General features: G+C 36.1%; 1 protein-coding gene across 2 annotated transcripts in view; it reads left to right on the top strand.

The window, feature by feature from the left end:
• The window catches only part of CLSTN2 (calsyntenin 2), a 394,596-nt gene that overhangs the window by 28,540 nt on the left and 349,878 nt on the right, over positions 1-16,178 (top strand). The window contains exon 1 of one of the 2 annotated variants that reach the window (XM_087739557.1): positions 3,790-3,893. The exons of the other annotated variant lie outside the window; for it this stretch is intronic. Within the exon in view, the coding sequence (XP_087595683.1) occupies positions 3,875-3,893 (19 nt within the window). The 5' untranslated portion in view covers positions 3,790-3,874. Of the gene's footprint in view, positions 1-3,789; positions 3,894-16,178 lie in introns of those variants that run through there. 2 annotated transcript variants of the gene reach the window in all.

The raw sequence follows: 16,178 nt of genomic DNA, 5'->3' as shown, positions 1-16,178 counted from the left end.
GAAATATGTACCCCAAATCTTTACTATATGGTTACACAAGACCTGTCGCATATTGAGACTGCATTCATTTGCTTGCTGGTAGGAGGCAATTTTGTGTTGGAGGTAGCATAACTGACATCTGAGGAGAATGGCGTATAATGGACATGCTGAGGCACCTTGTTTCATAAGCAAGCATGGTATACTTGCCTACATACTTTGTGCAGCATGGTAGCCTAAGCTGTGAAGATGAATCTTCTGCTTTGAACTCAACTCATTCACACTTTCTCATGGATCTTACATGTATGTATGATCATATGTGGTCATACACAGCTGTGCATATGAAAAGTATTACATAGATATTAGTAAAGAATGAGTATTTTCCTTGCTGAAGCATTATTCTTTATTGTTCTAGTGTATCATGAGTAAATAAATTGAAGTAAGGTAGAAAGCTTTTTAACCAATTCATCAGTGGAAGTAACTAATTTTATAAGGGGTAGAAATAAGCTCTTGCAATGAAAATAGCTATAATAGAAAAAAAGTGTAACTGTAACCCTCAGCTTCCAAATCATATGTAAAATCTATTACTTACTTTCCTCTGCTAAATCTAATTTATTCCTCTCTAAATAATGCTACAGGATCAAATGGGTGGTTTTGTCAGCAGTTAACTTTTTCTCCATCACAAAACAGTGTCCTGGAGAGAGGTCAATGGTAATTTTAAATTCTTCTTTTCTGAGGATAGAGTTGAATGTGTAATAATCTAATTGGAAAGGTTTAATTCTTTGGGTTTGAGCCTAAAGTGCAAGTATGGCAGTGCAGTGGTGAATCTACTGATATCCCAAATGTTTAACTGGTCTCTGGTCCTCTTTTGGTAGGCTGAAATAGTTACTGCATGCTTGCATGCTTTGCTGGGGGCTAGGACAGTTATTCAGTTTGCCCGCGAAATCCGCGATTTCCGGAGTGAGCGGGTCTGCCCACATGAAAACTTCAGTGTTGTATTTAGTGTTGCTCTTTTGCCTTTATGTGACTGGCTTTTACTGCAGACTCTGAATCTATACTTTTATTTGCTTTCCTACTGAGTTTTTTCAGCCTAAACTGCATATAGCATGCAGTCCTAGGCAGCATACTTTGTAGCAGGAACCCGTTTTATGAACTTCAGCTGTTTAGAAGTTGTCTCTAAGCTATTTCTCTAATCAATATTTATACAGAGAGGAAGGCTCACCTAGAAAAGATGGAACAAATTGTTCTTTCTGACAGCTAAAGTAAGTGGAGTTGGATCCTGGTTTAAGTTGAGATTATGAAATAGTGAGTTTGAAAAATTTTGAACTTGCCCAGTATGGTACTGCTGCAGAAACAACTGGGTAGGTTTTTTGGTAATTAATTATTCGGGTTGATTTTCTCTGAGAGGGAAGGAGAACTTAGTTCACATGCACTACTTGTTTATAATTTATAATCAAGGGCAAACAAATTGAAGTGCTGTAGGTAAAAGATTGCATGAGAAAAAGTATGGGTTAGAATGTGGAAATATTTTTGTATAATTTTGATAAATATTTTATTTAAACAAGAATAGTTTCAGTTTATCTCAACTTACATTGGTGTTGGTTATGTGGCATAAGAAGGTAACTTGATCCAGAAATGATCTATGGGAAGGGAAGTGAATGCCAAATTTGCTAAACTGCTGTTTGCTATTTGTGCTACATCTGATATTGCTGTCAGTTGTGAAATTAACTGTTTCTCATTCTTTCATGAGGGGAAACTAAGTTTCTTGACCTTGATTTACAGTACAAGAGCAGCAAGGGTGACCTGAGCTGAAAAGGCATGTTTTTGACCTTTAGAGCCATGTGAAAAAGTCTGTAACTGCAGCTTTGATAGCTGAGCTGAATAAATCTAACTTTAGATATGAGAAACTAAAGTGTTCCCTGCAAAGAAAGGGCAAAAAGAACCTGTTTGAACACTGGAATGCATCTCGTAGATGACTCCAGCAGCAAAAGAGCTTGTAGGCTAAGATCTCTGTTCTGACCTCTCAGTACTTTTTACTTTACTCGGTAACTATTTACCAGCAGTCCATATCCCTTGTTTTATTTTTTGTATTCTATCAATGGTTTTAAGTATGTACTGTTAATAATAGCATAATTTTAACAAATCTTCATTGTCATAATTACTCAGCATAACAGGAGACTGAAATAAGCCTTCAGACTGCTTGTGGCTTTTGTGCCAAAATTCAGTCGTTAAAGCAGAGTCACAGTCCTCTTGCTGAAAAGATGCTAGCAGAAATTATTTCTGTAACTTTGATTAAGATTTTGAAACTTAAATTCTTTTAAATTCATTCCTGTAACTTAATGTTCTTAAAAATCTGAATGTATTTTCTATAATGGGCTGAATACAGGATAAATCAGTGCTGTTAATTGGGAATATGTCTGACCTGTTTCTTGTCATACCACTGCAAGTCATGAAGGGACTATAACCAGATGATGGCAAACAAATGATGAGTACTACTCTGCAAGCTTTTATTTCAGAGCAAATATAGTTAATCCTTGTGAAGATGGCCCAGGTGTCCTATAGCCTTCTTCTCTGGTTTTGTCCTTCCTTAAGGAAGGATCATAAATGCTGGCTTGTAAGTTACAGGAGAGGAAATGAGCTTTGTAGAAGACTGCTAGATTAGTCCTTGGAGCTACTATGTCACCATTAAAACCCCATGTTAGGACAAAATTTTTAGTTCCAGTACTCGTTACTGTGTTATTGATCATTATGCCATAACTACTGTTTTATCCAGTATCTCCTGTTGGTTTTACTGGGTGATGCAGTAAAAAAACTCCAACAGCTTTCTTGACTCAAGGAAAAAGGCACAACCATTTAGTGTCTTAATGTTACCAGGATAAGTTGTATAAAATTGAACTGTCTTTAATTTAAAATGTGTTTTTTATGATCATCATTAAGATGAGAATGGTATTAGCAGGACTGACTCTTCAGCTTATTCTCTGCAAGATGGTAATTTATTGAGGAGTTTGCTGTTAAGCTGTGCATCGGGTCCTCCTCGGTTTCACAAATGGTCGCTTAGCCAAGCTAGGGAAGCTGTTCTTAATCTTTTTACTGTGTATATTTTTAAGGAGAACATTTCTTTCAGTTAGAATTGTTACCACTAAGTTGTTGGAGTTAAATTTTAAGACTTGTGTCCCCATAGCTTAGAAATAACAATTTAACACTTTTGACCATACTATTCTTCTGAAACAAATTGGTGGAAGAACATGACCCATTCAATGTGTGTAATAGCCTGAAGAGGAACAGATTCCAAAGAACTGAACAGTGTGAAGCAGCACTGGTACCCATGACTGTTCTTTTGAATTTGCACAAAGTGTTTCACTTCCAAATATGTTTAGATGTTGTTTGGATTTCAATTACAGCTATTTGGGAATTCAGACTTGAATCTGAAGTGATCTGAAAAACTTGCTTTCATTTCTCAATAGTTTGATTTCAATATTAGTTGACATCTGATAACTAAAACTCTCTTGAAGCATTAGTGATATATGCCTTTGAAGAAAATATTTTCCTACTACGGCAACAGAAATTGACACATACATTACAGTTATGGCCTCCTTCTAAGAAATATTCAGCATTCTACATTATTAGCTCCATGTCTAGTGTGAAACTAAGTAATCATGTTATTCTGTATTAGATAGTCAAATTTAGTTGTCTGTAGGATATGATTGGTCTTAAAAAGGAGCAGGGTAATTGTATTAGTCTTTCATAAGTGCTAGCCACTATGTGATAATATCAATTCTTTTAAAACCTAGAACCCACAAGGCCCAACTGAAAGTGTGATGGCAGCTGTGGAGTTTTGGTACATCAGAAAGTAAGGCCCATTGTGACAGACACAAGACTACATGGAGAACTTGCCTAGATGAGGAAGAGAATGCTAGGTAACCCCATCCTAGTTTATTTTACTAATCTAGAGAGGTGCACGTCTTTATTTCGATTTGGTCAACTTAAGGTGGGCGTGAGGTGGGAGACTAGGTCAAACTTGATTAAGTTAAATTGAAGTAAATATTGTTTCCCCATATATAGTATTGGAAAGGTTATGAACGTTCTGTTTCACTTCCTAGAGCAGGTTGTAAACTGGAAATGAGCTATTCCTTTTGCCCAACCAGCTGGAGCCAGTTGTGTGTTTCAGCAAGAAGTTGTATCATATCTTACAGTGCGGGGGGAGAGATGGGGGAGAAGAGGAAAGAAAGGACAAAGGAGGTGGTTGGAAATAAAACTTGTGTATACATACCTTAAATTGAATACATTTGGATTGTGTAGTCAGTGAAACTGACAAACCCTTTCTTCCCAATTGGTCTATAAGAAAGCACGTGGCTTACGTTTATTATTTCTGGATGCAAGATCTGCATTTCAAAGGGGGAAAAATGCTTTAACTGAACACTGGCTGATCATTTCAAATAAAGACCCTCGTTTACCCTCAAAATGAAAAGAGTTTTCTAATTTTCTAATGAAAGGTTTTTCTAATTTAATAGATTTTGAAACAAATCAGTCTAATCTGTCTTTCCGAAAGATTTTTTTTTGTAAGTGTTCTTTGTGTTTTGCTGCAGTACAGATCTTAACTTCTAGGTGTTATTACCTTTTAAATAATGAAAGTTTTAAGAGGTGAAAGATAAATGTTCACTACAAGCTTTTTTTATTATTTATTATACGGTGGCAAAAAAAAATTGTCTTTTCATAATGTTATCCCTGCCTAAGGAGTTTAGTTAATGTCGAGTGTACACTCATTAGGAATTCTTTTGAAATTTGCCATAAAACTGCATATTAACTGTACTTATACACTATTCCTTCACGAGTGCTGTGAAAAAGTATAAAGGCTTTATTATAATTCACCATTATATATGCATTAGTTACTAGACGCTGAAAACCCTGTTCAAAAATGGCTCCCTGCATTCTTTGTTAAAGGTTATTTTGCTGGTATTAAAATAACGAAGAAAGTATAAAACTTGCACCTGCATAGGGGTGTTATAAAATACACTGTTTTTTGGGGGGGGAAATACACTGTCCAGAGATTGGAATAGAAAGGAATAGTCTTAAGTCAGTGAATACCAGGAGGCTTTCTGGCAAACAGAGCTCTACCCTGGCCTTACAGTCCCAGGTATGAGAGGATCAGTACTTGTTAGGAATTTTTTGACTGCTCAGTTATACTGTAGACAGGTCCAACTGAGACTTGCCAGGACCAGCTGGCAACAGTACAGAAAATCAAGTTGTAACATGTCAGTCAGTGGCAATTCTAGCAGTGTATGAAATGGATCTCTTGAACCTGAGTAACTAATTCCTCCCCTAGGAAAATGCAACAACTAAGAAACAAACAAAAAAGGAATTCAGATTTTTGAATGAAGACTGGTTTTTGAGAATTGTATCTACCTTCCCAATAACTTGAGTACAAAGAGCCTAAAACAATGGCAGATTGTTTAAATTTGAATTTACTGAGTATTGTCTTAATGCAAAATTGCTTCCAGTTATATAACTTATAGGTACAATAACAGAATCTAAGATATTAATAGAATGTGACAGTGTGTCCCTAAATCTGCTTTGAAAAGGGGAGTTCCCACTTCTGTTCTAGTATTCAAAATGGGGTATTTTAATTAGTTATGCCAGCCCCTATGCAGAGCATCACATTTAAATTGCTGAGTTGGGACTGGATGTTTCCTGCAAACAAATACTGGAATTTGTTTTTCTTGTCATAGTGTGTGGGCTGACACCACCACCTGAGACCTGAGGTCATGAAGTTAGTGTCCTCAAGGCTACTGTCCCTTCCAAAATGACAACAGGCTGCGAGGACCCTGTACCAAGAGAACAAAATTCTTTCACGGTGTACTATGGCTGCTGAATGGCTGCTGTAGTCTGTAAAAAATCTAAACAAGTTGGGGAAAAAGTTGCTAAGTTAAATCTTTGAGTAGAGTGAATTCAATTATTGATAAAACTTTTTATTCATATATTTACCATCTTTTGAAATGTCTGCTAAGTTTTTTTAATAGTTAATTTTTTGCTCTTCTGGAAAGGTATAGTCTTAACATTCTATTACTTTAGCTTTCTTTTTCTGCTAAGGGAACACCAGACATTAATGAAATGTCAATGACTTGCAGTTAAATTCTCTTTCCATATCTAATTAGACCTAAATGGTTAGTGAGGTTAGAGAGACTAATAAAAGGAACACAGTTAGTTCACTCTTTCAGATGGTGTTCTTGCATTTGCCAAATCAATTTTAATTACATTCATAAAGATATCTGGTTCTTCTGCAGTACAGCTTTGAGTCTTTTTCAGAGTAATGGGAGATTAAATTTGGCTGGATTTTATTTTGGTGCTGTTCAGTCAAGTTATACCTTCCTCAAGAGCAATGTACCTCAAATTGGCTAGGTGAGGTGATAGAAATAAAGAAGCTTTTTTCTGGTACTGTCTTATATAACATCTATATTTTTTTAAATATCCCTTTAGATTGTAATCGACTAGACTACCATCAGATGACTAAAACTGATAGAAAGATTTGTAACCAAAATGAGCATTTATTTTAACAGTCAACAAGATGAAAGAGGAGTCTGAGTGGGACATGTAAAATGACTAAGATAGGAAGTTGGCAAGGCTTTAACAGGCAGGCATTTGACTGTGATACAGTTTGATTGCATAATTAGCAGGTTTTTATTATTACGCCAACTGCTGCAATCCAATTATGTTGCAGCAATCAGACTTGCTCTAATTTCTCACAACATCTAGAGATGCAAAGGAAGTGCCTCATTCATTCAGCCTGCTGCAGAAGCGAATACAGAGACAGATTCCTTCCAGGAAGCCCTTAATATGAGCGCTAGGTGCACTGCCGAGATCTGAATGTAGCTGGAGAGAATTATTCTCTTAAAGCAAGTCTTAGAGTAGAAACCTAGGATACACAGAATGACTCAATTTTTTCCTCCCCCCGCCCTGGGGTACTAGTTTTTTGATTGGTGATGGAATAGGACATTCATTTTCATGGGGAAGATCGATTTGCTGTTGCTGTTATTTGATGTGTTCAGCTTTGCCAGTTATTCTATTTCTACTCTTTTATACAGTTATGTGATTAATTTTTTTCCGCATTTTATCTCTTTTCACTGACTGTGTGCACTTTAAAAAGCTTGCTTTAGGACTGGTTACAGATGCTCACAGTAGTTTGACTTCTTGTGTGATTATTCATTTCTGAAGGATGATGTGAAACATTGGATCTCTATTCTTTCTGTTGTAAAGAAAATAATGCTATGTATTTCCCATTTTTGTATGATAATTCGTCCTCTGTAAAAATTGCCCCAATTCATTTTTTCAAGAGGTAGAATTGACGTCAGTCAAATTGTGTAGATCCTTATCATTCTAGCCAGTTCTACAGCTTTCTGAAGTGTTTTGTGGTTTGGGAGGTTTAGCAAACTCTTTTTTTTGTTTTTCAAGTAATTTTTTACTTGTTAATTTATTTTCCACTTATGATTTAAGAACTATTTGCATGCCTTTGAATTTTTTTTATATCTTACTTGTGATCACAATGTAATGATGCAGTTGTTCTATTCCAGCTGTGATTTCTGCCAATCTGTTGCTGAGAATGTAATCTAGAACCTCTCAAAACCAAATCTGAGAGTTTTTGTAGTAGTTGTCAGCTCCTGCATAATTTTTCCTAGTCATCTACATGCACTGTGATTGAACTAATAATAACTTGAAACAGTGGGTGATACAAAAATATTCCACTAATCTGAGAATCAAATGAAGAACTGCTGAATAACAAAGTAGGCTCTGTAACTTTGTGTATTGGCAACAGAGTGGTCTGCTACATTTTCCACTAATTTCCAGTCACAGTTCCAAAACCACAACAGCAGTAAAAGAATCTCAAAAGAAGTAATTTACAGGTAACATGGATGACATAGGTTTTAACTGAGTGCCCACATATGCATGTGGGACCATCCCCTAATGACACTGCATGAAAGGTAAAGAATAAAACCTTTCTTTATGCGAATTTATAGCATGTTTAAATTTGCAGGATTTATGTTTTTAGCTCTTAATGGATGTGAGAATTTTCTTACTTTTCTAACTTTCCATGTGAAAGCACTCTTACTGACTTCAAATTTGAATAAGTGGCAGAAGCGTTTTTTTGCAAAGTATCAGAAATATTGTGGGAATGAATAAAGGCTGCAGTATTTGACTCGGTGCTTGTGCCATATTTTAATGGTGTAACTTCATTAAGTACATGTGTAATTGCCTAATTTTGGAATTGAACTGCATTATAGAATTAAATTCATGTCTGCTGCTGCACCTTCAGTGTTAGTGTTATATTACTTTGCTAAATACAAATTTTAATAATGCTTTTAGGGGATATACTGTGTTTATAATTATGCTTTCAAGGACCACTTAGCTCCTTGTAATGGGGAGGGAAGGAATGGAGCTGATTCAAGTCAGGATATGAAATAGTTATTTTGCTATATTTTGCTAAGAGTCATAGTTGCATGCAGGGGAATAGTTGATGATGGGTAATGTTTCCTATCTTCTGCTCTTGCACTTTGCTTTATGATTACTTGAGGTCTCTGAGGAGGATTGTTACTTTCATGGCAAAAATCTGAAGTACAGCTCTATGCAGAGGTAGTGAGCCAGTCAACTAAGTAATAAAAACTTAGCACTTGGTAGCAGACAGGTACCACTTAAAAGGCTAGTCAGTGCATCACAATCTCATCTCAGTGGTGGTGTTATACTGCCAACAGCCTCCTAGGAGCTGTGCTCCCCTCTGGTCTCTGTGGTCGTCCTTCTGGATTCTGGTTGAGCGATGGACAGTGATGTGAGCAAACTAGCCTAATGATAACACAGGCTAGTATTGTTTTCTTGTGCAAGGAAGTAATACATAGTAATGTCTAAGATTCGTTGCAAGTGCTATTCTGCTATTAGAAATCCTTTTTAAGAGGACAGGAACAAAGCATTGCTAGGATTTTGTTCAGCATATCGGAACTTCTGCTTCTTTTTGATTTGTAAGCCATGTCATTAAGGAAGGGCACTCTTATTCTGAAGCACTAATGTGAGATAGTACTGCTAGAGTCATGATTTAAAATGAGAAGATTCAGGGGGAGAAATGAAGGGGAAAAAAAAAAATGTTTTCTGATATATTCCAGATTCCCCTGCTTTAAACACAGAATCAAATTCTAACTAGGTATCATGCAGAAATTCCCAGCTGGCCTAAAAAGAGTTGGAATTTTACATAGAAGAGCATAGGAAGTATTGATAACAAATTTGAGGAGCTAGTAAGTAGCTAAATGTTTTTCAGACATGTCATGTGTCTGAACTATTAAAATTAATAACAGAGCTTAAAAGTTTGGGTGTTTTTTTTTTTTTTTGCACATGAAAACTTGTCCAAATGCTTTAGTTAGTGTACTCCTACTCTGAAGTATTCTTCAGACTAAAAGATTTTTTGCTGTTGTTGATTTTGCTGCTCTGATGGGCATTCCTGTTGATGCCAGGATTTGGAATGCAGTCATGCTGTACCTACAGACCTACTGCTGTGTTATGGGAAGGAAGTGTGCAATGAAACTATCTTCATGAAGGAATTGTCAGGTACAAAGCATATTTTCTAAATAAAGCAATGATCAGTTGGTATCTCCAGACCAGAAAGCCAGATGTCTATGCATTGTATACGAAAGAAAATAAAATTTAAGAGAAACAGTATTATTGGAAAGACTGTCATGTCTTCCCTGAGCTATGCCAGGGCCATCTGTTACTGGGACATGTAAAAAAGCCATTGGTAATTTCTGTTGTACAACACAAGTGAACTCGTGTGAAAACAAATGTGTCACCACGTACTACATTATTTTGCCACATATTGGTAGTAGCAGTATTGTGAACCTTGCTGGATTGTCACAGAAGAATCAGAAGCATTTTTTTTCTGGAGGTTGTTTATCTTTAAACTCACTTAAGGCTGTTTAGTTAATACTAGCATAAGATATCATCAGCATACCATAATTGTTTCCAAATATCAATAACCTGTGGTGAACAAAGCTTTGTTAGATATGAGCTTTACTTTTCTTTGTTTGCTCCATTGTAGAATTAGGAGTAAACATAAATGGAGTGCATTATTTCAGAATCAATATTACTGTGGACTATGCATAGAAAACAAATAGTATGTCTGCCAGGGTTTGGATGGAAGACTCAAGCATGAGGTGTAGGAACAAACATTAGTAATTGATTGTATGTGTGTGTATTCTGTGTGCGTATACAATACTGAAAAATGTTTTAGATGAAACCCGAACCTAGTATTTTGACAATTTAGGTTAATTATGAGACTTAAAGTACATTCTCACAGCTGCAAACTTGTCATAGGCTAATTCAGGTCAGGTTGTTGAATTCTTTCTGTTTTGGGAAATATCTTTTCTGGCTTCATAGAATCATAGAATGCTTTGGGATCAAAGGGACCTTTGAAGGTCATCTAGTCCAACCCCCCTGCAATTGGCAGGGACATCTACAACTAGATCAGGTTGCTCAGAGCCCCGTCCAGCCTGTCCTTGAATGTTTCCAGTGATGGGGCATCTACCACCTCTCTTGACAACCTGTTCCAGTGTTTCACTACCCTCACAGTGAAAAATTTCATCCTTATATCTAGTCTGAATCTACCCTCTTTTAGTTTAAAACCATTACGCCTTGTCTTATCACTACTGGCCCTGCTAAAAAGTCGGTCTCCATCTTTCTTATAAGCCCCCTTTAAGTACTGAAAGGCTGCAATAAGGTCACCCTGCAGCCTGCTCTTCTCCAGGCTGAACAACCCCAGGCTTAGTCCATTAGTAGTTCTGAAAACCTCTTTGGTCCTCGTTTCCAGGAGGAAAAGAAGAAATTTCATCATCAAATGTGAGATGGAACATAATTTTAGTAGTAGGTGAGAGATCCTCTATATTAGAAAATTTTGCTTGGTACTTTTTTTTCCTGAATATCATTGAGGTTGCAAATTCTCCTGAAACACGCAAAAAAGAATAAACTCGCAAAACGTCATGATGGGACCCAAGTGATATGTTGCCAATTGCAAAATATATTTTGGAGTCATTGAGGGCAGGTCCTTTGAAGAAATCAGTTTTAGAGCAGGGATAAAATATGAATGATGTGGATAGAAAGTATAAAAAAAAAAAAAATTCCCATTTATGAGGACAGAAAAGTAAAGGTGGACAGTTTCTTAAATTATTGTGTAAAAGAGTAATCATTTGTGTATGTTATATCTGTCACTCCATAATTCATTGCATTGTAGAATTCATAGCAAAAATGTTTTGGAAAAATTATAAAATATGTTTGCAAAATTATAAAAGGACTAAAAGGAGGGTGAGCATAAACTGATGTAACTTGTCAAAGCCTATTGAGTGTTACCGAGCAGTCTTGTATACGCAAAACTCAGCAATTAACACTTGATAGATTTCCTGAGGCAAAAAGGCTATGAGAATGTGTTATGGAAAAATCACTTTGCACATTTCCTAAACCTATTTGAATAAAATCATATACTTGCTGATTAATGGTATTTTGAACTGTGAATATGTATATGTTTGAAAAAAACCCTGTGTAATGTATTAGTGAATTTGCATACTGATTCAAATGAAAGGTTAGTTAATGGTTGAGATTGCTTCATGATGGGATGATTTGATCTTTTTACTGTTGAAATATATGAAGTAATAAATTTTATATGTGATAAACAGGTTTAGTCCTCTTGGACCACGAAAACATCTGTAATGGCCAAGGTGATACTTGTGGAAGCTGGGAAAAAGCCATCTCTTATAACAGTAGGTGCTGGGTCAGATTCAGGTCTCGTATCTAGTACTGTATCGCCTGTAACATTTGGATACAGGGCTCTGTATGCAATGGCTGTTATTGAACCACAGAAATTTGAAAACAACCAACTAGAAATCACAAAACCTTTAATTTCCTTAGTGAAATTTTGAAAAACCTAAATTCAGTACTATTGTAATTTTCACTCAAGTGAGGTAAGACTTGTATTCCATTATCTCCAGAATGGGAAAACTTGTATCATTTGGGATTTCCTTAGGTGACCAACAGTGGCAGAAATTGAATTGCAGTCATTAAAAAAAATAGGCTTTATATTCCATGTCCTTAGAGAGCTTGGTCATTGAGCTGGCTTTAGCTGAAACAACACAATTAGATTGCTTTTGATTTGTCCCTGCAAATTTATCACTGTCTTTACTGCATTTGCAATATTCTGCTACTAAAGTCCCTGAATATACATATGAAAAGAAGCTTTTCACACAGAATGAGAAATGTTAGCTTGGATTTTCAGAGAAAATATGCCAATAAAGCCCTTTTTTCCTTAATGTGCTCTAAGTCTTTTTTTCTGCCTAATTAACTTTATTAATATTAAAGACTGCAAACTGGCACTTCCTTAATTCAATGGATCTTAACTTTAATACTTATCTTGAGACCCAGAGGAAATGTATGTTCTCATGAACGGTCTGTCAATGTAAAGCTAGGGAGCTGAAGTGCTATATTTACTTCATTCTTAGGAATGCTTAAGAAAACAAGTTTATCTAAGTCGTAAGCCAGATGTGAAAGAAACATCTGAAACTAGATCTGTTTCTAGTGAAACAGAAATGAACAGATGAGGGAGAAAAATAACTCCAAGTAGATTTACCTTGTTTTTCTTTTGGCTCTTTGCCATTTCTTCTGAGAAGACTACAAGCTGGACAAGACAGCTATGCTTTCTAGTCTTGTGTGAGAGGCCCAGGAGCAGCTGATGTGAGTTAGGGAAGATGCTCTTTTCTGCAGCAGCATCTGGCTTAGTGCACCTACAGCTGGGCTGCCTCTGGGGGGTCTGTGCGCTTTTGTTGCTGTCACTGTTGCTACTGCAGCTTGTGTGGTTATGTCTGCAGTATCTATAAACTAGTAGGGGTGAAGCTGTAACAGCATTGAACTCAGCATGGATAACTGTCTGAACATGTACCTGAGCTGTTAAATTGATTTTTGCAGCTAAGATGACCTTTCAGTTTTCAATCTGTATTTAGTATCTTAAAGCTGGTTTAGGTGTTTTTAGGGACAGGACTTTGTCATCTAATGTGTAGTGAATCTCTTCTGTCCTTCTGTTGCCATTACCCCTTAGACGCGTTATCCTGTTTGCCAGCACTATGCAGATATCTTGGATGCTGTAGGGCATCTCGGGCAGCATGGGGTGCTTGCTGTTAGATTGTTCCATCAAGCTGCAGGTGACTGTTCTGAAGTGAGGTTGGGAATTTCCACTTGAGCTGAAATCACTGCAGTGGTACCAGCTGTAGACATACACCGAGATTACCCACTGGTCTTGTTGGTTACACTGCTGAGTACAGTTTAATTGCATCTCTTAATTTTAATTATTATTATTCACATGCTATGAAAGGGCATGTTATCATACCATGTATTTCTGTAAGGTCTATCTGAATAACTAATACACAGCTTATGAAAGATTCATATTGCGGACTATCTTCTAAGGTACCATATAGTAATTAGGTTTTAAAAATTTCTTTCTAAAACAGAAAAATAAAGTGTTTAAAAGATTAAGTAGATGGTTTCTAAAGGGCGCACAACTGTGCAGTACTTCATAAATATTTTTAAAGATTAATGTTTTGTTCACAGTTCTCAGTTGAAATTTATTTTCTTCCCTGGAAGAAGGGAGGGAGGGCTGCTCATTTTCTTTTATTCAGCTTGGACAACAGCTAGAGATAGAGAGGGCTTTCAATAACCTTTCTCTTTCTCTGAACTGACAATAGACATTGAATGGCTAGTGAGTTGCACAAATTTTCTATCATATTATTGGAGGTAAAATCTCGAAGGTCAATTCACTACCTCCTTGTTGTCTTCTCAATGACAAAAAGAGAACGTAATTCCCTCTTAGAGTCCAGTCCATCATCTTGCAGTCTGCTGCGATCTCTTCTGTTCCCTGCGTCTCCTTCTTAACATGTATGGCATTGACGTTGACCTGAGGCACCTGAGTTGACAGTAGATCATGAGTAGAGAAATCCTGGATTTTTTTCCTATAGTTCATGGGAAAGACATAAAGGGACAGGTGCTGTGCTCAGTTACTTGTGTTTCTTCCCAGTAATCCCAGAGCCTCTTTACTATTTATAAGGTTGTTTCATTCTCTGATAGGCAGTATTCTGTCAGCTGCTAATATCTTCAAGGTAATGTGAAATATCTTGGATAGCTGAAGGTAAATGAATCATAGCATCAGGGCTATACAGTACTTGTTTCCTTGGCTGCATGAGAGTTTTATGCTAATTACTTCTTATAGGCCATGATTTCATCTCCCAGGAAACACTAGTTTCCAGTTGTCCATTTTGTCCTTTCATAATGTTTCTGCTTCGGGTATTTTAAGTGATCCAGCTGGAAAGTTATAAGATATTTAACTTCTCTCTTCTGTTTAAATTGTGGAAAATTTTCCTTTGGGTGATTTTCTTTATGTAACTACCTTGCCTATACATTGTCTTCTCAAGATAGATTTTTTTTTTTTTTTTTTAATTTTTCTCTCGCTTGCCTCTTCTTTTTAGTTCGGAAAATTCTACAGAGTAAATGATCTCTATTGTCATCTACGTGTAACCAGAGCACTTCATTTTTAATATTAGCTTTATTAAATTGAAGTAGTTAAGGTTCTTATCCTCTTTTTATCTAGGTGTGGGGTTTTTTTGTTTTGGTGTGTTTTGTGGTTTTTTGTTTGAGGTGTTTATTCTAGGAATTCCAAAACACACTTTCAAGAATGACCAATATGTTGATGGAGACATTTTGGTAGGCAAAGCGGGAATAGCATGAAGTCTGGCAATATGTTTATTCTTAGTACTGCCTCTGTGCTGCACACCTGTTCAGAGAATAAGTGTAAATTAGAGGAGTCTCTTGGGTAGGGCTGTCAACTAAATCAGTGCATACTCCATGTCCTGAGGATTATTTCAGTCAAATCTGAGAAGTTTTCATTCCAAATTAGAATTCTTTTTCTTTTACCTGATCTAGAAGAGGCTGTTAAATAACTTAACTTTTGTTTATGAGCATGCTGGAGAAGTATTTCCAGTATATTCTTACTAAGTTTTCTCTATTAAAAAAAAAAAAAAAGCAGAGTGGGAGTTTCTTGTGCCTCTTTTGATTTGAAATCTTGTGTGGAGAGGATGGAGAAGGAGAAAGTATCCAATATGGATTGTTTTTTTTTTTTTAATGCTTAAGGAAAAAAAAAATGCTAGAAACAACTCTTACCCCACTTTAAAGTAACTCTTTTTGCTAAAGAATAATAGAATATTATGTTCTTAATTGCATTTGAGGCCTTTTATTTGTTTTACACTTTTATTACCTGACTGTAAATGCATTATCTCTTTTGGTAAGTATGTTATCCTTCTGTTTTATTTAAAATTTTATAAACCAAGGGCTCTGTAACTGTTACTGTGCGAGGAGCGTTTCCTACATGGTACTCTGTGTTAAGAACCTATTTTTATTATTGATGGTCGTATTGAGCATAGATTACTGGTTCTTCTATTAGCATAACTAGTCCTTTGTGTTACTATTTCCTCTGTGACTTTCTGGTGTGTTACTAAATTTCCAAACTTACTTTCAATTTTTATTCATCTTTATCTAAAAGAACAGCTAAAAAAAAAAATCAGTGTAGTAACTTAAAGTCAGCCTTTCTATTATAAGTTAGCTTGTCCTAAATGCTTCCTAACCTGGCATAGTCCTAAAGATTGTGGATGCTATAAACAGTAATAGAAACATTCAACATAAACCAGTTAAAGGCTAATCTATTATCTATCAACTAGACTGAGTTTACCATGCCCTGTAGGCAACTTCAGTCTTTCTTAAATTGTTCTTCCCTGTCATAGTGAGGAGTAGTTTGGGGGTAGTATAGTAAAAATGATATTCCTGGAGTGATTTGTGTATGTAGTCTATCTTATATGAGTGAGTACTCATGCGATATCTGTGTGCAGGCATGTGTTAGTGTTAGAAGTATGGCTTTAAGATTTCTATTGTTTTATCTGCTACGCTTGATACTTAAATTTTTTTATTGCCATTTTTGTTTATCAATCTGATTACTTTCTACTAAGTTCTCAGGGGCTTTCTTACATTATCATCTCTGTTCACATTTCCCTGTGCCATGGACTGCAGAACTTGTATCTTGCTTTTGTTTCAGCTGCTTGAGTCTGACCTGCATGTTTAGGATAAAAAATGGAGCACTCATTTGCATTTTG

This window comes from Nipponia nippon, unplaced genomic scaffold, assembly GCF_047370975.1.
Source record: "Nipponia nippon isolate SJK-2023a ecotype South Korea unplaced genomic scaffold, ASM4737097v1 scaffold_7, whole genome shotgun sequence".
In the NCBI taxonomy this organism is placed as follows: domain Eukaryota; kingdom Metazoa; phylum Chordata; class Aves; order Pelecaniformes; family Threskiornithidae; genus Nipponia; species Nipponia nippon.
The sequence above is the reverse complement of the archived record's forward strand: the minus strand, read 5'-3'. Positions and strand labels throughout refer to the sequence as shown.